This window comes from Barbus barbus (assembly GCF_936440315.1).
Source record: "Barbus barbus genome assembly, chromosome: 39".
Lineage (NCBI taxonomy): Eukaryota > Metazoa > Chordata > Actinopteri > Cypriniformes > Cyprinidae > Barbus > Barbus barbus.
The window spans coordinates 26507724-26535380 of record NC_136717.1 but is presented as its reverse complement, the minus strand read 5'-3'; the positions used below and the strand labels follow the sequence as shown (position 1 = coordinate 26535380).

The 27657-nt window shown below is 37.9% G+C and overlaps 3 protein-coding genes across 3 annotated transcripts in view; 2 read left to right on the top strand and 1 right to left on the bottom strand.

The window, feature by feature from the left end:
- LOC306858302 (receptor-type tyrosine-protein phosphatase zeta-like) overlaps window positions 1–4377 on the top strand; it is a gene marked incomplete at its 5' end in the record, with an annotated part of 44360 nt that extends 39983 nt beyond the window's left edge. Inside the window, 8 exons of the mRNA XM_079398755.1 lie at window positions 27–173; window positions 251–344; window positions 1372–1445; window positions 1524–1652; window positions 1762–1911; window positions 2815–2957; window positions 3031–3166; window positions 3491–4377. Coding sequence (XP_079254881.1) covers window positions 27–173; window positions 251–344; window positions 1372–1445; window positions 1524–1652; window positions 1762–1911; window positions 2815–2957; window positions 3031–3166; window positions 3491–3625 — 1008 coding nt within the window. The 3' untranslated portion in view covers window positions 3626–4377. The remainder of the gene's footprint in view (window positions 1–26; window positions 174–250; window positions 345–1371; window positions 1446–1523; window positions 1653–1761; window positions 1912–2814; window positions 2958–3030; window positions 3167–3490) is intronic.
- A 909-nt stretch (window positions 4378–5286) lies between these two features.
- On the bottom strand, window positions 5287–6847 carry LOC306858790 (NADH dehydrogenase [ubiquinone] 1 alpha subcomplex subunit 5-like; the record flags this gene model as incomplete). The annotated part of the gene is made up of 4 exons (XM_079399514.1): window positions 5287–5388; window positions 5492–5557; window positions 6324–6368; window positions 6827–6847. 4 exons carry the CDS (start codon window positions 6845–6847, stop codon window positions 5287–5289), a joined length of 234 nt encoding a protein of 77 aa, XP_079255640.1.
- Window positions 6848–23916: 17069 nt separating this feature from the next.
- Window positions 23917–27657, top strand: part of LOC306859058 (ankyrin repeat and SOCS box protein 15-like) — a gene marked incomplete at both ends in the record, with an annotated part of 9870 nt that continues 6129 nt past the window's right edge. The window contains 4 exons of the mRNA XM_079399865.1: window positions 23917–24020; window positions 24096–24151; window positions 24240–24371; window positions 24481–24639. Of these exons, the coding sequence (XP_079255991.1) occupies window positions 23917–24020; window positions 24096–24151; window positions 24240–24371; window positions 24481–24639 (451 nt within the window). The remainder of the gene's footprint in view (window positions 24021–24095; window positions 24152–24239; window positions 24372–24480; window positions 24640–27657) is intronic.

The following is a 27657-nucleotide window of genomic DNA, read 5'->3' as shown; positions in this document are numbered from 1 at the left end:
TCCATCATTTCTGTGTGTGTGAGCAGGAGCAGTACATCTTCATCCATGATGCTCTAGTGGAGGCCATCAGGAGTAAAGAGACTCTGGTCTCATCCAATCACATTCACACATATGTGTCTGATCTCCTCACACCGGGACCTACAGGAAAGACCCGCCTAGAGAAACAGTTTAAGGTGAGACCTTTGGTTTTGTGATTCCACCTTAATCATTACACCGAGCAATTCATTGATCTTTCCTTTTGTTCCTGTAGCTGGTCAGTCAGAGCTGTGCGAAACAGAGCGATTACACAGTGGCTTTGAAGGAGTGCAATGCATCTAAAAACAGGACGTCTTGTCTTATGCCTGGTGAGTGTGCAATATATATGTATCATATAATATTTGTTCATATGCATAACTATTTTGTATCAATTTGGATAAAAGCATAAAGCATAAAAATATAACATGTAAATTGTAACCTGTTTTTATCAGTCATTTTAAATATAAAAAATTAAATAAGCTATTTATTATAAATCTTTATTTGATTTATTATGTAAGGGTGGTTTCCCTACAGTGGTTCAGGCTGTAGCATTGCCGATTGACTAAAGAAACGTTATCTACATAAATTAATAATATCAATAAATTAATTTATCATGTATTTATATACATATATAAATATATACTTTATATAATTATATTCAGTTATTTATTTTTCATTTATTAAAAATATAATATAATTGATGTTATTTTTATTCATTATAAATATTGATATCTATTAATATCATAATTATTTATATACATACACAAATGTATAAAAATGAAGGGGCAACCTGTTTGTTTGTTTATTTATAATTGATTGATTTATTTATTATAAATATTCTTTATTTAAAATATATACAGTAATATATATTTTATATTAATAATATTTTATGTAATATTATACATTTATATAGTATTACAGTAATATATATAAATACATTAATATAATATAGAAACTCAAAAGGTATCCTGCTTTTTCCAATAACGAATGCATTTATTTGTATGCAAATGTATTTTTTATTTACTTATGTATTTATTTATTTTATATAGATATTTATATATAAATATTCAGTATTATTTCTATTATTTATTAGTATGTCACATTTATTTATATTCATGCATAAATATATAAAAAGAGAAAGGGTAGCTGTTTTGAAATAATTATATTCAAATCTTTATAAATATTCAATATTTTTGTATGTTTTTAATATCATATTTATTCATATACATACATAAATATAATATATTTTCCTGGTTTCTTCCAAGAATTAAATTCAGATTATGATCAGAATATATTCAAGATTTTTATTTTTGTGAACCATAATGGCTGATCTTCATCCTCACATCTGTGCTTCAGTGGAGAGGTCAAGGGTCAGTCTGTCTACAGGACCTGGAGAATCATCAGACTACATCAATGCTTCTTATTTAATGGTAAGACACTTGTTCTCATGCTCCTGTTTAGAATCTTGGGCAATATGGTGTGACTCAACGAGTCTGTGTCGTTTACAGGGGTACCATCAGAGCCGTGAGTTCATCGTTACCCAGAATCCTCTGCCAAACACCACACAGGACTACTGGAGGATGATCTGGGATCACAACGCACAGATAATAGTTTCTCTGCCAGATACACAGAGCGCGGTGAGTCTCTCTCTCTCTCACACACACACACACACACACACACACACACACACACTTCTGCACACATCTGTATGTAATAACTGAGGCCTGTCTTTTCTGACTGTCACAGAGCAGAGAGGCAGAGTGTTTGTACTGGCCCACTAAAGATCAGCCAATCAGCTGCGAGACCTTCACTGTGACCTTCAGAGGTGAGGACAAACTGTGCCTGTCCAATGAGGAGTCACTCGTGGTACAGGACTTCATTTTGGAGGCCCTGAAGGTGAATAAAACTTATTTTATTTATGTAGCTAGAACTACAAGTATTTGCAGCTGCTCAGAGTGTATCTGACAAAATCTGTCAAGAACATGTGTGGGTCATATTATAGGATTTTATATATATATATATATATATATATATATATATATATATATATATATATGCAGAATATATATATTTAGCATAAAAATTAATTTATTGACATATTTTTTCATTGTGATATTAGTTTTTATGATAATTAAACGTAATTTACAACTCGATACAGGAAAATAAATGAATAAATGGCAGTAGTTTTGTGCTGCCTTTATTTTAAATAAAAATATTTTAGTACAGTAGTTTTTACTTTATTACAGCAATGAGAATCTAATGAAAATCACTCATGAGAATGATTTAAAATATTAGAAAAAACTTAAGTAAACATCTGGACATGTTACAGTACAAATATATTCTAAAAGATTAATTTATAAAATTATTGTTTACAATGTTTGTATAATATTATAAAAGTATATTTATAATTCATAATATTATCATATCATGTAATTTAAATTATTTATTTATAATTATTATTATTAAACTATTCTTTATATTATTAAATTATAATATTATAAATACATAATATTATTAAAATATTAGTGTGTAATAATGTACAATGTAATTTAATATGTAAATTAAATGTAAAATAATCTAAAAAAACTTGTTAGGGGCACTAAGATAGGCTTTCAGTTTTTAATGCAAAAGTATATATTTTTGTTGATTTTGATGTTTTTGTAACATTCATACCAAAAAACAAAGCATTTAAGATTTTCACATTTAGCATTTCTGAGAGTTGTCTTTGTACCAGACATTGCATTTCAAACTGAAGCATTTAAGTCTGTGGAGCAACAGAAATGTGGCTGTATTTGACAGGATGACTTTGTGCTGGAGGTACGGCAGTACCAGAGCCCTCGCTGGCCGAACCCTGACAGCCCCATCAGCAACTCCTTTGAGCTCATCAACATGATCAGAGAAGAGAGCTCGCGTCAAGAGGGACCCGTCATCATCCATGATGGGTAGAGTCTCATAGCATTTATCTATCAGTGACTGCTATAGAGGAGTGTGTCATTCCTCACTGCGTCTGTGCAGGTCTGGAGGGACGAGTGCTGCTTTACTCTGTTCTCTGATCACCCTGGTTAACCAGCTGGAGGAGGAGAACAGCGTGGACGTCTATCAGACCGCCAGAATGATCAACCTCATGAGACCAGGCATCTTTAATGATATTGTAAGATGACTGAAATATTGGTATACTCTGATAAGATATGCATGGAATAGTCCGCTCACAAATTGAAATGTGCTTAAAATGTCCTCCTCTCATGCCATCCAAGATGCAGATGAGTTTGTTTCTTTTTCCAAAAATTTGAGAAATGTAGCATTGCATCAGTGTCTCACCAATGGATGCTCTGCAGTGAATGGGTGCCGTCAGAATGAGAGTCCAAACAGCTGATAAAAACATCACATTATTAAATATTAATAATGTGCTTGTCCGGACTAAATACTGAGTACATTTTCATTTTGGGTGAACTTTTCCTTTAACATCTTCCTGCAGGATCAGTATCAGTTCCTCTACAAAGCGATCCTGAGTTTGGTGAGCACCAAGGAGGACGAGAGGGCTCTTCACTACTCGGAAAACAACGGCACGGTTCCCGCCAACCCGTCAGAAAGCCTGGAGTCTCTCATGTAGCTATACAGAGCACCCTTCACCCGAGGAAATGTACATTGAATCAAGAGAAAGTCGTTTTTGAAGCCCTCCCAAAGTCTCTACACGGACTACGTGGGTACAGGATATACTGTCATTTGGTCTTTTATTGTGCCTTTTTGTTACCTTTGTACTTTAAAAATGCATTGATATAATATTATTGTTGTAACTAATGCCAAAATTTCTACTCTTTGGAAAAGCAGTGACTGCTGTATTGCTGGTGATGTCTTAGGTTTAGTCGGACATAACTGTTGAAGAAATATTTATAAGTAGCAGGGCAGATGATTTCATACGGTATCTATTTTGGGGGTAAAATCTTAGATATAAAAGCATTCTTGAATGTAGCCTCATAGTACAGAAGAGAGAGGTGTGATTCTAATATATAAAACCATCGGCCACACCAACAGACCAAAATACATTTATATGACTAGCGCTTCTTTTTTTACTATGTTTGTTATTGTAGAAATTCACGATTTTGTAATTGTAAAACTAACTTAGTTGATATGTTGTAACTGATATTTACGTACAATTCTAATTTGTAATAATTAGAACTCTTACAGCATCCTTCTAGATTTAAATCAGCAGTGAATCTCATAACCACCATTCAGTTATTTATCAACTTTAATTTAAACTGTCTAATCATTTAGGCCTTTTGTCAAGCATTAACACAGGATGTACTTCGATACAAGAAAGCAAGCACAATAAAAATAAATAAAACAGGATTTGACACGCACATCATTTCTTGTAGTGTTTGTCATTTCTTAACATTGTACTTTCTTCCACTGAGGTTCTAAACTGCTTAACCACACAATTTTGGTGCAAAAGTGTCGCAGTGTGATCATCTTTTTATATAATTGTCTAGTTCTTATAAAAGTGATATTGAGAGACTACATATAGAAACGTCAAACCAAATGCATGAAAATGTAAAAACATGAGTATTTTGATCTAATAATGTTTTTCTGCCTTTTTATGGTACTGATCTAAATATTGAATATTTTAGTGTTTCATAATTATTGTGTTATACACTTAGATTTTTAAGATATTGAGAGACGACATGTAATAATTATTAATGGTAATCTAAGTCTGTAGGCACGTCAACTAACCAAAAGAATATAAATGGAAAAACATTAATATTTTGCTATAATTGTTTTTATGGTATTGATATGTTATTTAGCTTAAATTTGAATGTTACATTTTTAAAAGTTTCCTAATTTTTGTGTATTACACATTCAGATTTTATGACCTCTAGGCAAATTATGTAGCACAAATTCATAAAAATGCACAATTAACACTGAATATTTTTTTTATTGCATTATGTGTTTATTATTCAGCTTACAATGGATTGGCCTTTGATGTATATTTTTGGTCATTTAGCCTTTATTAGACCTTGAGCTGGGCCACAAGGCTACAACAATACACATTTTACTCTAAATTAGTTTAAATGCCCCTCATTGAGGCAAATTTCTTTCTTGTCACTGGTAAAAACTGAAATAGTGATTGATTGTGTAACAGATTTTTCATCTCACATGAGCTCATAATATTTTTTTACATGTATTAGAAATGACGAGATCGTATTAGGTATAATTTGACAATGTTTATTGATTTATTATTTTATATAAACATATGTACATGAGCATCATGAGACTTCATATGGGCCATTTCCACTGGTTTGCCGGAGCTTCCTCTACGAGAGGCTCCCACGGTTTCCATTCCGTCATCTTCCTGGACAAAGCCAGCTCAGCCTCGGCCTGCAGACACACCAGACGGACTGAGGTACGGCACACTGGATTCACTTTCTATAAACTTACTGTAAATGAGGATTTGAGATCTTTAAACATCGCATCGTCTCACCTGTGAAATAACCTCCTCAATCTGTCCACAGTTGATTTTATTTTCAAGCTTTTCTACATCTGGCTCCTTTAGAGCACAAAAGCGACATGCATACAAATCAATGCAATTTCTTTTATCAGTTAAAGATAATACTTTTACCATAGTAAAGTATTTTTTCAATATCTTACAGATTTGACGTGGTTGAACCTCTCGGTGATCAGTTGCTCGGTGTATTTCCTGTAGGCAGCATCCTGAGGCATAGTTTGTAGAGAGCCCAGGATCTTTGTGTACAGAATCCGAAGACGCTTCAGGAGAGAAAGCAACAATTCAATAGCTGGCATTCATATATGTGACCCTGGACCACAAAACCAGTCTTAAGTCGCTGGAGTATATTTGTAGCAATAGCCAAAAATAAATTGCATGGGTCAAAATGATCGATTTTTCTTTTATGCCAAAAATCATTAGGATATTAAATAAAGATATTTAGTAAATTTCCCACCATAAATATCTCAAAACTTCATTTTTGATTAGTAATATGCATTACTACAGACTTCATTTGGACAATTTTAAAGGAGATTTTCTCAATATTTTGATTTTTTTTTTCATATCTCAGCCAAATATTTGTCCTATCCTAACAAACCATACATCAATGGAAAACCTATATATTCAGGTTTCAGATTATGCATAATTTAAAAAAAAAAAAAAACTGACTTATGACTGGTTTTGTGGTCCAGGGTCACATATGCACAATTCCTCTCAATTTCGCAAGAGACAAACAAAACAGACAGTATATGCAAGCAAAAATCGTACGGATTAAAATGAGAATTAATGAAAATAAAATCAAAACACTCACCTCATGTGGATTGTGGCAGACAGCAAGCCCAACCAAGCCCGTGGTCTAAAAATAAGACATTTCCTTGTATGAATATTATTCTTCAATAAAACCGTCAAAACAATGCATGCAATAAAGGCCATTCGACATGTAACTATTAATACACGTGCATATTCATTTAAGCAATTATGAACTGACAATGTTACAATTGTGCAATAAAGACATTCACACATGCATGCATAGTCATATAAATCTCACTTTGAAGTGTCAAACGCACAACTTGATTTCCCATGCATGACATTACAGCTCATTAAACCATTAGACTTGCATCATTATAATTAACCCTGTTTCTGTGGGATGGCCATCATAATCGACCAAAACAAAGCACGACTCATGCATTTAAACGCATACAAACGCACAAGAAGGCGGAGATACTCAAACGCCCCTTTATTTAGATACAAGCTTCATTCACGGATGAATATCAATAGTTTTTATGAATATATTTTCATGACCCCCGCACGTACCTTCTTGATCACACCAGCCATTTCTGCGATTCAACAACGCAACTTCCGTTGCCTGAGTGTGACGTCAGTGGCTCGCGCTTAGTTTATTAAATATTATTTGGCTAATTTGTTCTTTCTTTTAGCCAAATTCTTTATATCATCTTAGTTTTATATATTAAATTATCGTTTTAATTTTTGTTTCGTATATCCTTATTAAAGCATTATTTTATTAAGTACTTCAAATAGGTTTTCCATTTAAATGTTAAATAACTTTTTTAGCCCTCTTACAATTAAATTCTTGCTAAATAATAATAATAATAACATTAATAATAGTGTAATACCCTTACATTTTTTTTTCAAAACGAATAAGAATACTGTACAAATTCAATATCACAACACTGCTGTACTTTGTTTCTTAAAAGTCTCATTACTTTATATAGACGACGCTTAAAATTTCTCCTTTTGTGGTCTGAAAAACGGGCATATGGCATTAGAATGACATAAATGTGAGAAAATTATGACTTAAACGTAATTTAAGAGCATAAGTGTGTATCAGTGTATATAAGTATATCAGCAGCATCAATACATAATGTCCTCAAGGCTGCGTCCTCAGCCCTTTTCTTTACACACTGTGTACACCAATGACTGTCTTAGCCCCTCTCTGATTACGAGATATTTCAAATACTCGGATGATACAGCCATACTCGCCCCCCTTAACGGAGAGGACTCTGTTACTGTTACACCCTGATAAAGGGGGAAAATAGACATACATAAATGAAGACAGACTCGTGCTGTTGTCTCTGCGTCAGTCTGTATTGGCTGTGTTTTCTTTCATCAACAGGTATTACTTGAATAACAGAACCGTGAAATAAATGAGTACATCAGTACATTAAATCACATCAATATGTGTCTGAAACCAATCGTACAAATACATCACTTCTTCTATAACAATTCACAACTTAACACCTGCCTGTCTGTCCTTTTCCAACTGATAAATGAGTTATTCCCTTGTGATAACAATACAGTTCTTTTGTGTTCACTATCAATTGATTCTTCAGTAACGATTCCAAATGAGAAAACGATTCAGAGTTCCAACTCGATAAACAGGATTTCAACAGTCCATTATAAACACTGAACTCATTATGAAATACACAAAAAAAACTTAATTACACATAACATTCAATTTCAATTAACATTGTACAAATATACCCTTCTGTTCCACTTAAACCACTGTGAGATGCATCTCATTAAGTTTTCTCCACCATTTTATGTTTAGCATGCCGATTAGCACAGACAACCTTATAGTCTTTGTTTGAATCAAACACCACGCTTTCTCATATATTCACGGATTTAACCAGTCTCATGACTACTATGTTACTTTAACTCATTATGAAAATACTCAGTTGTGTATTTCATACCTGATAAAGGGGGAAAATAGACATAAATAAATGAAGACAGACTCGTGCTGTCGTCTCTGCGTCAGTCTGTATTGGCTGTGACGCACAGCACAGCTCGCGTCAGTCACAACCTGCAACCTCAGACTCCAAATATTACACAAATCAAATTGTTTTTAACTTTTTCATTTACTATTTTTACAGTTGGATCATTTTGAATCCGTCCTTTATAGTATCATTTTGATCTTTGATCTTTTTAACCTCTACACACTCCCCCGCAAAATTTAGATGTCGTCCCGACATCTTGAAATACATTTTTTTTCTTTCTTTCAACTTTGGCTATTCTACTTTAACCGTATCAGTGTTTTCTTAGCCTGCATTATGCAACAGTCTAGCTCTGATATCCGTACATAAGATATGGGTAGGGATTATAAAATGGCACTGGACTTGGCCATGGTGGAAGTGCTTGCTGTCCAAGGTAAGACATATTCTGATACTGCTGAACTTCATCACTACAGCTTGTATGATAGCAGGTGGGGGTTCCGAGGTGATCATAAGTAAACAGTCGAGGGGCTCGTCTTTCTCTCTGTGGTCTTTGATGTCTCCCAGCTACCATAGAATCATTGCATGGCTCAAGTGATACTGTATTCTCAACTTCAATCCGTTCCTTTTCACGGTATCCTGTCACGGTATCCTGTCACTAATGGGTCCTCTACTTGAATCAGCTCTGCATCCCCATCTTCACCTAAGCATTCTTCATGTGAAAGCTCAACAGTGTCCACTCTTTCTCCTACATCCTCACCATCCGTGGTCTGCCCGACCAGTCCACTAGTCTCCCTTTCTAACTCATCCGGATCTCTGTCACTCCTTTCTCCATGGTACTGCTGCTGGTTTGGTGAGTAATAAAGACAGAACTCGTCCTCATCCTCTTCTTCAACTTCATTAGATTTTACAGTATCATTTCTCTTCTGCTTTGTCATTCTTTTTTCTAGATAATTAGCTGTGTCAGATTGTACTTCCATTGGCAGGTGATCACATGACAGCAAGAGGTTACGGTGCAAGACCCTTGACCTTCCTTTTCCTATCTCTGGCTTCACTTCATAAATCGGGAGATCTTCTTTCATTCTCCTCACGACAGTATGGATGGTCTCTTCCCAGTGGTTGCGCAATTTGCCCGTGCCTCCTCTTGGTGTCAGGTTCCTAACAAGTACACGGTCGCCCGGATACAGAGTTGTACTTCTCAGTTTCCTATCATAGTGTTTTTTACTTCGCACTGCAGCTTTTCCCACATTCTCTCTTGCTATTTTGTGTATTCCCGGTGGCTCACTGTTACAGTGCTTTCTTCCAAACCAAAGAGTAGATCCACTTGTAGTCTGGGATGCCGGCCATAAAGAAGATAAAAAGGTGAGAATCCTGTTACCTCACATTTGGTGCTATTATATGCAAAGATCAGTTTATTCAGGGATTCCTTCCAGTTTGTCTTCTGTTTGTCTGTCAGCGTTTTCAGCATTTGAAGTAAGGTCCTGTTGAATCGTTCCGTCTGACCGTTCCCTTGCGGGTGGTACGGTGTTGTTCTGGAACTGAGGACACCACAATTCTTTGTCAGCTGGGCTAGAAGCTGGTTTTCAAATTCACCACCTTGATCGTGGTGTATTCGTCTCGGAAATCCAAATCGCAGAGCATAGTCATTAAACAGGCGATCAGCTACCGTTTTAGCAGACTTTGATGTTGTGGGGTACGCCTGTGCAAACCGTGTAAAATGGTCAACTATCACTAATATGTATTCGTATCCCCCCTTACATTTATCTAAATGGAGAAAGTCAACAGATACAAGCTCAAAAGGCTGAGTTGTCATGATATTAACGAGAGGAGCCCTTGTCTCCCTACAAGGCTTCTTTTGCTTCAAACATTGGCAGCTTTTTGCAACATAATGTTCAATCTCTTGTTGCATATGGGGCCAAAAGAAACGATCTCTGATCAGTGATATCGTACTTATTCATTACCACTGCCTTGTGTCTTTCGGGTAGGACCAGTTGGTGTCTATTGGCTGTCTTCTGCTTTAGGATGCCGCTCTCATCCAAATGAAGCTTCTCCCATTCACGAAGAAGACATCGGCTCTGAGGGGTAAGAGACTTCATTTGTTTGGGGCAAGGTCGGATACCAGTTAATTTATTTTTTATTACAGGCCCGATGTGTGGATCCTCCCTTTGACTCTGCTGTATTTTAGCCACAGGAAGAGGTTCGTTGTCACCCATGTCAGGTGAACATGGAGACGAATCAGTTACTATACAAGGTGAGGTATCTTCCTGCACTTCTACAGCTTGTGTGGTGGCTGCAATGCAGTCTGATGACGTTTCCTCAGTACAGTGTTCTATCATCCCTTCAATGTCTAGAGGCAATCTTGATAAACTGTCGGCATCTGCATTCTCTCAGCCAGGGCGGTACTTTATTGAAAAATGGAAGTTGGCTAACTCCGCTACCCACCTACAGCCGGTGGGATTGAGTTTTGCACTGGATAGTACATACGTGAGAGGGTTATTATCGCTAAAGACTGTGAATGTAGGTGCGTAATATAAGTAGTCTCTAAATTTCTCCGTTATTGACCACTTGAGAGCGAGAAATTCTAATTTACCGGAGTGGAGGTGGTAATTTCGTTCGGCAGCTGTGAGGGTCCGAGATCCATACGCTATTACACGGAGCTTACCCCCCTGCTGTTGATACAATACTGCCCCCAGGCCTTTGTTTGAGGCATCCGTATGAAGAATAAAAGGCAGTGAAAAGTCTGGAAATCCAAGGATAGGTGGTTCAACCAGATGATTTATCAATTTTTCCAAGATCTCTTGGTGCTCATCCTTCCAAATTATTGGTCGGTTCGAAGGCACTCCTTTGTGCTTCACTTTACTTCGTCTGGAATTCTGGTAAGTGTTTTCCATTTCCGGGGTGTTCTTGAGTAAATCAAACAGTGGTCCAGCAATCTTTGAAAAATTCTTAATATATTGTCGGTAGTAACTTAAGAGGCCCATCACAGTTCTCAGCTGCCCGACGGTACTTGGTCTCTTCTCCTTCCAAGCTCGCACAGCCTCCGTGTCAGCTGGATCCACTTTGCTACCTTCAGCCAACACGATCCTTCCGAGGTAGCGCATTTCCCTTTTGAACAGTCCACATTTGCTTGGCTTCAATTTTATTCCATATTGTCTAAGCTTTCTATGCACCCGATGTCATCATCTGACTTGGAGAATGACACACATTCCTCTCGTAACATCTTGCATACTATTTCCTTTTCAGGCTGACTCAGATGACCGAATGTATGGTGGAGCCCCCTTCTTAACCTTTAAAAGTGTCTCCTGGAACTCTAACCCTTCTGCCCATTTGGGATCAAGATCGGGTTCAAACATCAAAGTAGTGTCCTCCTTCAGTGGGCTCATTTTTATTCGGCACTCAACCTGCAAAGAGGTACGCTTGGGAATTAATACCTTTTCTCTAGGAGTTCTCACCACATACTCATGTGACTTTTCTGCCTTTAGAAGTCCTAGGAAAGCTTGAATGTGATTTATCTCTAATCTTGGGAGAGCCATATTCACTAATCTCTTTAACTATTCCTCACATGCTGGATCTGCGCTTTCACCCGTATTGTCCGTCACTATGAACTCAATTGCATTGTAACCAATGATGGGATGGGAGAGGTGTTTCCCCTCTGTTACAAGCATGGGAATGACAGAATCTATGCGGTCACTGTTTCCTCCTGGCAGCTGAAATGTGACTTCTATCCACCCAACATAAGGGATACCTTGTCCGTTTGCTGCTACTATTTGAAGTGTGTCAGGTGCATCAATTATTTCTGAAAGAAGCCTTAACCTCACATCAGGTAATATTTCATTTTTCCACCACTCATCGATGATACAAACTTGAGATCCAGTATCCCACAATGCTGTTGTTTTAACTCCCTGAATATAACAGTCAATGAGACACTGTTTTCCCACTAAAGCGGCCATGCTCAGTGATCTGTTTGAATTTGTTCTCATTGTGGCACTTAATTCTTTCACATCCGCCCGCCTTTTCTGCTGGCAGTCTTTCTTGTGTCTACTCCAGTGACGAGCCTGACATAACTTGGAGCAGTAGAGAGCTTTGTGGCAGGATGTGCATACTCTCAAATTGTGGCCACCTCCCTTCACCCCACACCCAGTGCATCGTTGATGGGACTCTAACATGTGGCAGGTTACTCCCGGTCCCGTGGAAGTAACCCTCTCTCGTTTAAATAAGCATCCCTGGATGAGTTTACTGCCCTTGCTCTACAGCCCGCAAAGAAATGCTCACTGCTTCCACATCTATAGCAGTGGGTGCAATAATGTTCAGTGTCACTCTGCTGACAGTTGAGGCATCTTCTTCGCTGGCTTCTTGTCTAGGTGGAAAGACGGTGTGGTGCAAATCCTTGCTGGAACTGAGCTATTCTCCCTCTCTGTCCTGAATTGTAATTGGGCCAGTACCCAGGGAATGGGCATTCAGGGTGAGTAGCTGAGGCATAGTTTTGGAAACCTGGCAAGGACAGACCCTGTTCCGCAGCTGTCTGGGGTAATTGAATCGATTCTCTGATCTGTGACACTTCAGCACTGAGGTTCTTTAATAGTGCCATGTCTGATTTTATTTCTCTGAGTTCATTTAGCAAATCAGGGTTAAGCTTATTTTTATTTTCCTGAAGTGATGTTTTTCCTTTCTTTTCTGCAGGTGCTGGGATATCGTTGCATTCCACCGAATGCACCACCACTGGACGATGCTGGACTGCAGTTTTCTTTTTGTTTTGTCTCTCTGTTTCAGTCATACAGGCAAGGTTTAATTTTTCTAACAATAGCTCGTCACTCACATCTGTTTGTTGTAGGTATGGCTTCAGATCCCCTCTGATGTAGTCATTTTGTAAGAACTGTGTGCAGAAACATATTTTGCACCAGAATGGGATCATATTTGAGACTAGACTCCGCTTCCTGCGATGCAAATAAAATCTTCTGCCTAAGATCTAAAACACGAAGTTCTGGGGTGTTTCCTTACTGTCTTGGGCTTCTGACATCAGTTGCTTGTACAGCTCTGTGGCGCCCCTCTCCTGCTAATGTGAGCGAAGGATCCTTCTCAAGTTAGGCAGTGTTAAATTTGCTTTTCCCTCTAGATAGCTGCGTAGCTGCATGCCAGGGACGATGGCTTTAATTACTGCATGGACTATTTCGTGTTCAGGGACATTCTTATTTTTTCCGTTCTCGAATTTGATGGGCCAAGCTGGAAAAACTAAGTTTATCTTTCTGCCCTGGTTCCCCAATCTGACCAGATATTTTAAACTCCCTTTGCCACAGAAATGATTGGGTAAGGTCTTTTGTTGAGGCACTGCCCTGAACTGTCTGATCTTTTTGACTCACTGTCTGTACTTCCTGTTTTGATTCACTCTCTTTCGACTGCAATGATAACTGTAAAGCTAACTGAAGCGCTTCAATCTGTTTTTGCAGTTTTTCTTGTTCTGACATCTGAGTTACATGCAATTGCTCTTGCTGTGACTCTACTACGTTTTGTTTTGACAACTGAACTTCAGTGATTTTGTCTTTCAAGTTAAGGAGAAAAGACATACCCTGGTCTTCAAGTTCCTCTACCTCATCTCTTTCAATATAATTTACAATATGCGCGATCAGAAATGAACGACTTTTTCCCAAAATGTTCTCTCTTTGCGTACCAGCAATATTTAGAAAGTCACATACTGCAATCAGATGATCACTGTTGAGTGAGTAAAGTGTCCCCACTACTTCCAGTCTCAAGTCCTCCATTGTGTTCAAGCTGTTTGTGGATAAGTGGCCGGTGTCAGTGTAAAGCAGAATGTCTACTTGGTTGGGAAGGATTTGCGGCTCTTCTGGTTGGGTGAGGAACCTCAGATTACTCGCACTTCTGCCCGTTCAGTTGTGAGACTACTGTACACTGCTGCCCTCTTATCGTGGTAGTTGTGGTTGCAAGGTGGGATGTCGTCATATGGCACTACCTCGATCGGCAGGACCAGGAACCACAGGGCTCCAGACAAAAAAATCGAGTAAGGAGCCATTGGCTCCTATAAAAGAAAAACTTAGGTGCCAAATTATTTTTTTAGGTGCCACAGAATAAAAGTGGTTTATTTTATTATTATCATTTTATTTTTCCCCCCTATTTTAGCATTTCAATCATTTTGTCATGTGTTTATGTCTTATCTTTTCTAGGCTTTATCAGCATTTTAATCCATCTTGTAGATGATCAGGTCGACCGGGGGACTAAGGTTCACTTAAAGTGTGAATTAAATGTCTTTCACAACTTGAAATATACAGTCACAAAGAATTGTTTGTTACACAGAATCTGTACCAATATCATGGACCATAAGCATCACTTGGCAACTGAGTGCAGTGCATCCTATAAATGTTGTCACGTCTTTCACACATTCAGTCTGTTTTTCTTCATTAGTAAAATGCAATTTTATAGGAGGAGTTGAATCATGTACAACAGAATAAGTAAAAATATTAATATGCAACAGCGCATAAATATAGCAAAACGCTCCTCTTTATAGTTATTTTTCTAGCTGACTGATGAGTTTATGGACACTGAGTGGTTATTCTGAGGTAAATGTATTAATGTTTACAAGCTTTATACATTTCCTCAGTTTGAAACACTGAATGAGCTTTTACATAAAACATTTCAGTATGTTGTACTATAGGCTTTCTTATTGCCTACCTTTTGATCATGTTCATTTCATACTATAGTAGTAAATCGAAATATATAATGGGTTCACTTGCTGCTTTAACTGAGGTGCTAAAGAGATCGCGCCTGAGCATTAAGTGCGATACTCTCCGCTCGCGCGATCCGGACGCATACACGGGCCGTGTGGACGCGGGGTACTGGTGTTTATATTACCGACAGTGTGCGCTTGTGGTCCGCATTAAAGAGCACCCAAACCGCATCATTTGAATTTCGTAGCATTTTAAAGCTGATACTTTGTTTATTAAAAAGTAAGACAGCACAAAGCTTTTTGCGATTACTGGATGGCAAGTGCGCTTCAAATAACAGGAAGTCCATGCATTACCAGAACACAGCATATAGACTAAGATCTCGATAAGAAGAGGCCATATTAGTAATGATTATAAATGAGAATTGTTGACGATATTGCCAGTATCCACAGAGCTGACAGCTTTACCTGTTGAAGTTTGTTCAAGTTGCGCACGAAATAGACACGGCTTTTCTGCACTTGCACTTTGGGGCTGTTTACACCTGGTCACTTCATGCATTTTTTCCTGATGGGATAGCTATCTGATCCTGAAAAGACCATGTGTAAATGCCGTCCGAAACGCATTCGAGACGGATATAAATCCAATCGCTCGAACCACTTCAGGAGGTGGTCTGGGCGAAACCGGACAAGTATAAATGTATCTGGTTGTTGAAACCACATATGGTAATTTTACTCCTCCCATAATATTAAAATAATAGACGTGTGAGAGCGTTTTATAGGCTATATGGCATGTTATAGTCAGATATGACAGCGCAATGCAACAAGCATCACCGCGGATGAGTAGCGGAGTATTTCTTCAGCAAGCGACGCGCAAACTGAATGAACCTGAAAGTTTCATTCAGTCGCAGACGCTCAACACACAATCTTCTTCATTAAAAGTAGCGAGACTAGCCTATCTTTCCAGTGCTGATGCCACGCGCTCTCTTGTTGCGGTCTCTGATATTGCAATTAGCTGATAATTAATAAAATTATCCATTGCTTTCATTGACGTGAACTCCGTTATATTTGCATATGAAGCGGGAATTGAAGAACGGATTTATATCCGTTTTGCGAAGACACATTTATGTGGCCAAGTGTAAATGGGGAAACGTTTTAACAAATCATATAGATATCCGATCAGAGAAAATGCATGAAGTGAGCAGGTGTAAACAGGCCCTTTCAGGTCTCTCTCACTGCGTTCAGCAGACTGTGTGCGGCAGAGACGAGGACTGTTTGAAACTCTTTTCAGTAAAACTTTGATGCGCATCGTCTTATGTAAGTTTAATACGTGAACATAACAAAAGATGTGAGCGCAAAACAATCGGGGAAAAAAGTCCTTTCATGCAAATTATATATAGTCGCCAGTGGCGACCTCAGCAAAAACTTCACTCGCAAATTAATATTTTTGGTCGCAAATGCGACCATTTTAGTCGCAGTTTGGAGCCCTGAACCATCCAAAACAATCCTCGCTGGGGCCTCCAAAATGTTACACCCTGATAAAGAGGGAAAATAGACATAAATAAATGAAGACAGACTCGTGCTGTTGTCTCTGCGTCAGTCTGTATTGGCTGTGTTTTCTTTCATCAACAGGTATTACTTGAATAACAGAACCGTGAAATAAATGAGTACATCAGTACATTAAATCACATCAATATGTGTCTGAAACCAATCGTACAAATACATCACTTCTTCTATAACAATTCACAACTTAACACCTGCCTGTCTGTCCTTTTCCAACTGATAAATGAGTTATTCCCTTGTGATAACAATACAGTTCTTTTGTGTTCACTATCAATTGATTCTTCAGTAACGATTCCAAATGAGAAAACGATTCAGAGTTCCAACTCGATAAACAGGATTTCAACAGTCCATTATAAACACTGAACTCATTATGAAATACACAAAAAAAACTTAATTACACATAACATTCAATTTCAATTAACATTGTACAAATATACCCTTCTGTTCCACTTAAACCACTGTGAGATGCATCTCATTAAGTTTTCTCCACCATTTTATGTTTAGCATGCCGATTAGCACAGACAACCTTATAGTCTTTGTTTGAATCAAACACCACGCTTTCTCATATATTCACGGATTTAACCAGTCTCATGACTACTATGTTACTTTAACTCATTATGAGAATACTCATTTGTGTATTTCATACCTGATAAAGGGGGAAAATAGACATAAATAAATGAAGACAGACTCGTGCTGTCGTCTCTGCGTCAGTCTGTATTGGCTGTGACGCACAGCACAGCTCGCGTCAGTCACAACCTGCAACCTCAGACTCCAAATATTACACAAATCAAATTGTTTTTAACTTTTTCATTTACTATTTTTACAGTTGGATCATTTTGAATCCGTCCTTTATAGTATCATTTTGATCTTTGATCTTTTTAACCTCTACATTACAGCGTATCATCAATCTGTTGCTTATTTCACTCAATGGTGTCGCCTACAGACAACCATCTTCGTCTCAATGTTACTAAAACGAAGTAATTGATTTTTGATACGCGGAACACCTATTCTACTTCTCACTGTCCTATATTCATCAATGGACAGTCAGTAGAAATTGTTGACAGTGTTAGGTACCATGGCATTATCTTAGATAACAAACTAAGTTTTGACAGACATTCAGATGCTGCCAACAAAGACGTAAACTCAGGTTTTTTTCAGTGAAACCATATTTTTTGCTTCTTTTGTATCGCAGTATCATTGAATCCAGTATCCTGTATTGTGCCACTTGCTATTTTGCCATGCTCTCTTGCACAGACAGAAATAAGCTTTAATACCTCTTCAAAAAGAATTGGTCTTTCTACCCCTAATTTGTCAGTTCTTATTGATACTGCCATCTAGTCATCCTCTAAATTAATATTTTACTCTTCTTCCATCAGGTCGTAGATACAAACAGTTAGGCCTACCCCCAAAAAAGCACGTTTGGGGACAAGTTTTGTACCCTCTGCTATTAGTATGTTAAATTCACAGAAACAGGGGAGTGTGCAATTGAAAAGTTATATTGTTTTGTTGGTGCTATTACCTTCTGGGTAATCTACGTGTACATCTGGTGCAGTTTACGTGTATCATGTGCACTGACACTGTATATTTGTATTTGGTGGAAATATGTGTGTATCACTTATGTATGTATTACAAATTGAAATTGGAGTTATGCACAGGCCGTGTTTCCAGTTTTTTCCGTATGATGGACCTTAGGATTAAGGTTGGTGATCTGAGCCCTTTCTCTGACCTGGTTCCAGCGGACTGCACATTTTTAAATTGGCCACGGGGGCGGTCTAGCGGTAATTTTAAAAAACAGTTTTAGTACCCACTGTAGCTCTGTTCCATCTGCTGCTTACAGTAGCTTTGAAGTACAGTTGTTGCGACTGGAATGGAATGATCTGGTTTTGTTAGCGCTGGTGTATCGGCCTCCTCACCTAGTTAAAGAATTTATAAATGAATTTACTGCCTTTATGGGTGATTGTATAACAAAGTATGATAATATTCTTCTACTAGGCGATTTTAATATACATGTGTGTTGTCAGTCCAAACCTCTGGAAATGGAATTTCTCAGTTTGATTGAGTCATTCGATATGGTTCAGTGGGTGAAAGATCCTACACATACACACGGACATACTTTGGACTTGGTTCTCTCTTACGGTTTTTCAATTACTGATGTTCAGGTTTTTGACACTTTGCTCTCAGATCATATGCCTGTATTATTTACGTTGCCTTTCTCTCAGTTAAGTTCTAATATTACTCCTACTGTACAAATGATTTGTTCATTTTCTTCTCACTTTTGTGATGACTTCACAAACTCCTTTAACGAGGTGTGCTTGTCTCTGTCCTTGGAGTCATCTTTACCTGACTTGGATGCTGAACAGCATCTTAATCTGTTTTATAATGCCTGCTCAGAGGTTCTGAATACCACTGCTCCTCTTAAACCCAAGAAGTCAAAACCTACGACAGATCCATTAATGATAACATCTACTCTCTGAGGCAAGCTTGTAGAAGAGCTGAACGAAAATGGAAAAGGACAAATTGCAAATTTCATATGAAATGCTTAAAGACGGTCTTGCTTCTTTTCAGAAAGCAGTGAAATCTGCTAAGTCTAAGTATTTTTCACCATAGCTCTAAAGCTTTATTTTCTGTTATAAATTCTGTGTTAAATCCTCCTGCAAATGTGATTTCAAATCCCTCAGTGTCATTATGTGAAGGTTTCTCAAGGTTTTTCTGTGATAAGATTACTACTCTGAGATCTCAGCAACAACCTCTTGCTAATGTTTCACCTGAATGTTGTTACTCTTCAGCTATATGGAGTGATTTTGATCCAGTTGCTCTCCAGTCTCTCAAAGAAACCATCGACCATTTGAAACCGTCTTTTTGCTCTCTTGATGTTCTCCCTCCACGCATTTTAAATCAAATTTTCGACTCGATTGGTCCCAGTCTGGTGTCTTTTCTGAATAAATGTCTAATTTCAGGGACTATACCTGATAGCCTCAAAGAAGCTACTGTGACTTCTTAAGAAATCTTCTCTTGATACTAGTAATTTTAATAATTTTCGACCCATCTCAAATCTTCCGTTTATTACAAAAGCACTGGAGAAAACTGTGTTTTTTTCAGTTACAGTCCTTCCGTAGTGCAAATCATATTTTTGAAACCTTCCAGTCTGGTTTTAAGCCTCTGCATAGCACAGAGTCTGCTTTATTACAAGTCCTAAATGATATCTTATTGGCGACTGACTCTGGTGACTCTGTTGTCCTAATTCTGTTAGACTTGACCTCGGCTTTTGATACAGTTGATCCTAAAATTCTTTTATCTCAACTAGAATATTTTGTGGGTATCCAGGGAACGGTTCTTAGCTGGTTCAAATCATATTTAACAAATAGAAGATTCACTGTCAGAGTGGGTAATTTCTCTTCATTGTCTGCTAAACTTTCCTGTGGAGTGCCGCAGGGTTCTATTCTTGCACCAATTCTTTTTTCTTTGTATTTACTTCCTCAGGGCTCTATTTTCAGAAAGCATGGTGTATCATTTCACTGCTATGCAGATGATACCCAAATTTATCTACCTCTGAAACGAAATAAAAATGCTGCTCTGGAATCTCTTTTTGCCTGCCTGGATGAAGCGAAAACTCATAATTTTTTTTTTCTCATAATTTTCTATTTCTGAATGAATCAAAGACCGAGGTTATAGTCTTCGGTCCTAGTGAAAATTCATGGAGCAGAAGTGTTGACTTGGACTACTTTGCTCCTTTTACTTCTTCCTGTATTAGGAACCTAGGTGTTTTCTGGGATCAGAGTCTTAAATTTGATAAACAAATAAATGCGGTTATTAGTTCCTATTTTTTTCAGCTACGCCTTCTTTCTAAAATTAAATCGTTTCTTTCTGTGAAAACTTTAGAGATTGCTATGCATGCGCTCATTGCAACTCGCCTGGATTACTGCAACTCTCTCTATCTCGGCATTTCTAAATCTTCTATCGCTCGTCTCCAATTAGTTCAAAACGCTGCTGCTAAATTCCTCAAAGGACAACGTAAATTTGATTCTGTTACTCCTATTCTGAAATCGTTACATTGGTTACCTGTGCATTTTAGAATATTCTTCTCTATGTTTTTAAATCTATAAATAATCTGGCACCGAGCTATTTATCTGACCAACTTTATCTTTACAATCCTACTCGAAGTCTGAGGTCTGGTGATCAAAGACTTCTCTTTGTCCCCAGATCTCGGTTAAAGCATAGAGGGGATAGAGCCTTTGCGGTTGCTGGCCCTAGGTTGTGGAACAGCCTTCCAGCCTATATCCGATCGGCACAGTCTTTAACGGTTTTTAAATCATCTCTTAAAACCTATATTTTTTCTTTGGCTTTTAATTAACTGTGAATTTATGGTATGAATCTTGCGTTTTATGTCTTTGTTTGTGCAGCACTTTGGTCAGCTGTGCTTGCTGTTTTTAAATGTGCTATATAAATAAAACAAACTTGAAACATTACAGCTCGGGTACAGTCTGTGGAAACAAGTTTCCTCTTTTTTGGGGACAATAAAGAATGAATCTGAATCTAATTTATATATACATATTGATATACACTCACCTAAAGGATTATTAGGAACACCATACTAATACTGTGCTTGACCCCCTTTCGCCTTCAGAACTGCCTTAATTCTACGTGGCATTGATTCAACAAGGTGCTGAAAGCATTCTTTAGAAATGTTGGCCCATATTGATAGGATAGCATCTTGCAGTTGATGGCGATTTGTGGGATGCACATCCAGGGCACGAAGCTCCCGTTCCACCACATCCCAAAGATGCTCTATTGGGTTGAGATCTGGTGACTGTGGGGGCCATTTTAGTACAGTGAACTCATTGTCATGTTCAAGAAACCAATTTGAAATGATTCAAGCTTTGTGACATGGTGCATTATCCTGCTGGAAGTAGCCATCAGAGGATGGGTACATGGTGGTCATAAAGGGATGGACATGGTCAGAAACAATGCTCAGGTAGGCCGTGGCATTTAAACGATGCCCAATTGGCACTAAGGGGCCTAAAGTGTGCCAAGAAAGCATCCCCCACACCATTACACCACCACCACCAGCCTGCACAGTGGTAACAAGGCATGATGGATCCATGTTCTCATTCTGTTTACGCCAAATTCTGACTCTACCATCTGAATGTCTCAACAGAAATCGAGACTCATCAGACCAGGCAACATTTTTCCAGTCTTCAACCGTCCAATTTTGGTGAGCTCGTGCAAATTGTAGCCTCTTTTTCCTATTTGTAGTGGAGATGAGTGGTACCCGGTGGGGTCTTCTGCTGTTGTAGCCCACCCGCCTCAAGGTTGTGCGTGTTGTGGCTTCACAAATGCTTTGCTGCATACCTCAGTTGTAACGAGTGGTTATTTCAGTCAAAGTTGCTCTTCTATCAGCTTGAATCAGTCGGCCCATTCTCCTCTGACCTCTAGCATCAACAAGGCATTTTCGCCCACAGGACTGCCGCATACTGGATGTTTTTCCCTTTTCACACCATTCTTTGTAAACCCTAGAAATGGTTGTGGGTGAAAATCCCAGTAACTGAGCAGATTGTGAAATACTCAGACCGCCCCATGCTCAAAATTGCTTAAATCACCTTTCTTTCCCATTCTGACATTCAGTTTGGAGTTCAGGAGATTGTCTTGACCAGGGCCACACCCCTAAATGCATTGAAGCAACTGCCATGTGATTGGTTGATTAGATAATTGCATTAATGAGAAATTGAACAGGTGTTCCTAATAATCCTTTAGGTGAGTGTATAATACAATATACTAATTTATATGAATATATTAATTTATCTATTTAAAACAGGTAGCTATAATTGACAAATATGATTACACTGAATAAAAACACTAACTACAAATGACAACATTCAACTCACAGCTTAAACTCAGGTTTTATGATTCTGAAGACACAATCAAACAACCTTTTAAAACAACATTATGAAACACTAATATGTAGCCTACTCTAACAAACATGACCGTTAACATTTCAGACACAATACACAATGATGGTGATACAATGAAGCACTTTAATTTTTATTTTTGGTGTGTCTGCCTTTATTCACAGTCCTGGAAAATAAAACCACAATAGCGATTCTGTCATGGCTAGATGACCTTCTAGTCTCAGCCTCAGAGGTCACGTGCACGGAAAGTTGACTAAAATGACATGGTCGTCAGTCTGAAGGTATGCCTACACAAGACTAGTGACCTTCATTCTGTGTATCTGCTGATATGTGTAAGACACACAATGGCGCTGTTTCCCTTCAGCCAAGAGTTTCATAGCGTTTCCTGTACTGTAAATACTCCACCTGGTGGCAACAAATGAGGTTTTCAGTTGTGGTATTGCCATACAATTAGTGAAGAGGAATCTATTTCTGCATTCGTCTTTTATGAGAGCCATTGATGTTAAACATGTTAGCATGTACATAATAGACACCTAATTAGGGATACATGGTCAAAGTTAGACATTACAATGAATTATATTGTATTTTAAAAGGTCTAATGCCTGAAAGCTTCATTAAGGTCACCAAACATCATTAGCATAACCTAATTAATATTCATGAACATATCCATTCCATATTTTACTGGTTTCTTTTTTCTTTTCATGTCAAATTTATTAAGTGCACTAGTCAAGGCAGATGTTCCAGATTGATTAACATATCAAATTAATTTGGTTCCAAAAATGTATTTAAAAACTGAATATGAGCAAGTTACTTGCACTTTAAGCACATAAACACACACACACACATAAAAGCTGAACATTATGAAAGAGAGAGAGAGAGAATGAAGAGAATGAGCTTTATTGCCAGATATGTTTAATTTGTTATAGCGACAGAAGCTTTTATAAAAATAAAAAGAATAATATACAATTATACAAAATAGACAATGTACAAAACAGCAAAAACACAATATATAATACAGACAATTATGTATGTACAGGTCTGATATGTGCAAATTTGAAATGAAAATAAGTATGTGTGATGAATAAATAATGTATAATAGTGTTGTGTGTTCCACGTTTATTGTCAAGTGTTCATGAGATGGACAGTTTCATGAAATGATCCTCATTCAGATAATGTGTGTTTATATCAGTATTGTGAAGTTTATTATGTCTTCTGTCTAGGTTTTAAGAAAGCAAACTAAACACTGTGTGTTTGTGAGCCACTACACATGAAGGAACCCAAACCCTTTGCCTTGTCATTTCAAAGTGACCCTGCATTCTCAAAGTGTTGAGAGAAAGTATGTCATCACTAAATATATCCTCCACACCTGTGGAAACAATCTCAGTCTGTGTTTTGCAACCCTTTACTATAGTTCATCAAAAACTCGCAGGACGGACCCACAGTTGAAAACTGGAAACTGGTGTCAGTTTCATAATCAAGTTTTCATCGAGATTGCAGTTTTGTTCATGTGTGCATCTTTTTGAGCTCTGAAACACAATGGACTACATGGAACAAATGGATGAAGATCAGCTCATTGACTTTGTTATTCAAATGAGCCTCCAAGATGCTTACAGTCTCTCTGTTTTGAATGACCCGCTAAGGTATGTGCAATATTGATTTCTTTTAAAACAAAGATATGTTTTAATCTCACACATATATATCAATCTCTCATGCAGCACTTTAGAAACAGCCAGTGATGAAAACCTCAAGATTTTATCAGCTATCGATCAAGGTGCTTCATACGTGTGCCTAAATTTCATGCCCTGTTTTGGTTTCCCAGTGTCTTGATATTCTGCATATGCATGTGTAACATTATCCAGGTGACGTGTTTGCACTGAGACAACTGCGCAAGTACAGTGGTGCCTATAAAGAAAGAGACAGCAAAGGTTGGCTTCCGATGCACAGAGCGTCAGTCCAGCCGGATGTCCAAGTGTTGGACACCGTCCTCCTGGGTGAGCAGACACAATATGCCCAAGTTAAACTACAGTGCAAACAAATGAGTGACAATTAATTAGATATGCTAATAAGGCATTTGCTGGACATAATTTTTTCCCTGGATAGCATCCTATGAGCTGAGCATGGAGGAGATGACGACTGATGGAGACACTGCTTTGACTCTGGCTTGTCAAGCAGGACATGTGGAGAACGTGAAGGTTCTTCTCCAACACGGGGCTTCTCCACACAACATGAACAGCAGGAATGAGACTCCACTTCTCCTGGGTATTACAACAAAACAACACCAAATAGCCATCAAATGAGTCTTGTCTTTTGTTGGAGTTACTTACATTAATTCAAGACCTGGGGAAGTAATGAAATAAGTAATTAACTTTATATTTTGCCCTAAAATAATAATAGTTATTATTAATCTTATTAATAAATCAATAATAATAATAAATGAAATGAATGGCATGATATTTGGCATTAATAAAAAGCTTTATACATATAATACTATATATTATAGTATTATTTTGTATTTATGCATACAAAAAATATGTATAAAGCTTTTTATTAATGCCAAATTTCATGCCATTAATTTCATTTATTATATATATATACACATACATACATACAGTGGTGTGAAAAAGTGTTGGCCCCCTTCCTGATTTTTTATTTTTGTTGCATGTTTGTCACACTTTAATGTTTCAGATCAAACTAATTTAAATATTAAATCAAAGATAACACAAGTAAACACAACATGCAGTTTTTGAATGAAGTTTTTTATTATGAAGGGAAAACAAAATTCAAACCCACATGGCCCTGTGTGAAAAAGTGCTTGCCCCCTAAACCTAATAACTGGTTGGGCCACCCTTAGCAGCAACAACTGCAATCAAGCGTTTGCGATAACTTGCAATGAGTCTGTTACAGCGCTGTGGAGGAATTTTGGCCCACTCATCTTGGCAGAACTGTTGTAATTCAGCCACATTGGAGGGTTTTCGAGTATGAACCGCCTTTTTAAGGTCATGCCACAGCATCTCAATAGGATTCAGGTCAGGACTTTGACTAAGCCACTCCAAAGTCTTCATTTTGTTTTTCTTCAGCCATTCAGAGGTGGATTTGCTGGTGCGTTTTGGATCATTGTCCTGCTGCAGAACCCAAGTTTGCTTCAGCTTGAGGTCACGAACAGATGGCCGGACATTGTCCTTCAGGATTTTTTGGTAGACAGCTGAATTCATGGTTCCATTTATCACAGCAAGTCTTCCAGGTCCCGAAGCAGCAAAACAGCCCCAGACCATCACACTACCACCACCATATTTTACTGTTGGTATGATGTTCTTTTTCTGAAATGCTGTGTTACATATACGCCAGATGTAATGGGACACACACCTTCCAAAAAGTTAAACTTTTGTCTCGTCAGTCCACAGAGTATTTTCCCAAAAGTCTTGGGGATCATCAAGATGTTTTCTGGCAAAACTGAGACGAGCCTTTATGTTCTTTTTGCTCAGTAGCGGTTTTCGTCTTGGAACTCTGCCATGCAGGCCATTTTTGCCCAGTCTCTTTCTTATGGTGGAGTCATGAACACTGACCTTAACTGAGGCAAGTGAGGCCTGCAGTTCTTTAGATGTTGTTGTGGAGTCTTTTGTGACCTCTTCGATGAGTCGTCGCTGCACTCTTGGGGTAATTTTGGTCGGCCGGACACTCCTGGAAAGAACAGCACTTTCACACTTCATCCCACTCATTGAACTTTCACACTTCATCCCACTCATTGATGTGAGCATAAGTATTGGGACAGTTGAACATAAGGCAGATATAAAAGATTAAAAGCTATTATTTATTTGCAGATCCCTTGCGCACAATCACAGCTGTGAGTCTGTGACCCATAGACATCACCAGACTCTTGCTCTCATCCTTTGAAATACTTTTCCCAGCCTTTAATGCAGCCAATCCCAATTGTTGCTTGTTTTGGGGAGTTTCTGCCTTTACTCTCCTCTTCAGCTGGTGAAATTCATGTTCAATTGGATTTAAATCTGGAGATTGACTTGGGCAATCTAAGACTTTCCATTTCTTTGCCCTTATAAATTCCTTGTCTGAACTGGCAGGGTGTTTTGGGTCATTTTCCTGATGCAATATGAAGCACTTCCCAATGAATCTGGTGGCATTTTCTTGAATATTGGTAGGCAAGATGGTTTTGTACCCTTCCAAATTCATTCTGCTACTGTCATCATACATTAAGTCATCAGTAAAGTTGAGAGGGCCTGTTCCAGAGACAGCCATGCATGCCCATGCCATGACACCACCGCCACCATGCTTTACTGTATGCTTGGGATCATTTGCAGTTCCCTTTTTTTCCCCACATTTTTGCTTTCCCATCACTTAGATAAAGGTTCATCTTTGTCTCATTGGTCCATAAACACAGTTCCAAAACTCTTCTGGCTCACCTTTGTGTTTTTTTGCAAACTCTAATCTTGCCTTTCTATTTTTGGTGCTGGTCAGAGGTTTGCATCTTGCTGTGTAGCATCTGTAATTCTGTGTCAAATTCTCCTGAGGACAGTAGATTGTCAGAGCATCACCCCAGCTTTCTGGAAGTTGTTGGTGATTTTACAGACACGTCTTTTAGGGTTCATTTTCACAGCTTTTATGATTTGTCTGTCATCAACTACTGTTGTTTTCTCAGCCGATCAGGTAGTTGTTGGTTGCTGGTGGTTTCGAAACTCTTGATTTCTCCATGCCCTTTGTTTTTGCTATAGCTCTAATTGACTTCCTCTTTTCTTTTAGCATCCAAAATGCTTGCTTTTCTCTCAACGTCAGCTCCCTCATCTTCATCCTGGTTTGTGTGTGTCATCATCGAATACAAGATTCAGAATACAGAAGTAATGGATATAACTGATACAACACATTCCCTGCTTTTAATATCTGAAGAATTAATGTCACAGGACACAGCTGATCACTTAGAAAGACCTGTGAGGAAACTGCTCCAATACTTATGCTCACATCAGATAGAGAGATGAAACTCTAAAAGTGCTGAACTTCTTAGCTGGTAAAACATCTATGTGCTGAATCACCCAATAATAAAATTTGACAATCTGTAGTTTTGTCTCATATTCATCTTTTAATGATATTTGTAAATGTCTTGACTCCACAGCCAAAAGTGTCTTTACTGTTCCAATACTGTTGGAACAGTAAAGAGGGCACTGTGTGTGTGTATATATATATATATATATATATATATATATATATATATACACACACAGTTGGGCAAAAAAGTATTTAGTTAGCAACCAATTGTGCAAGTTCTCCCAC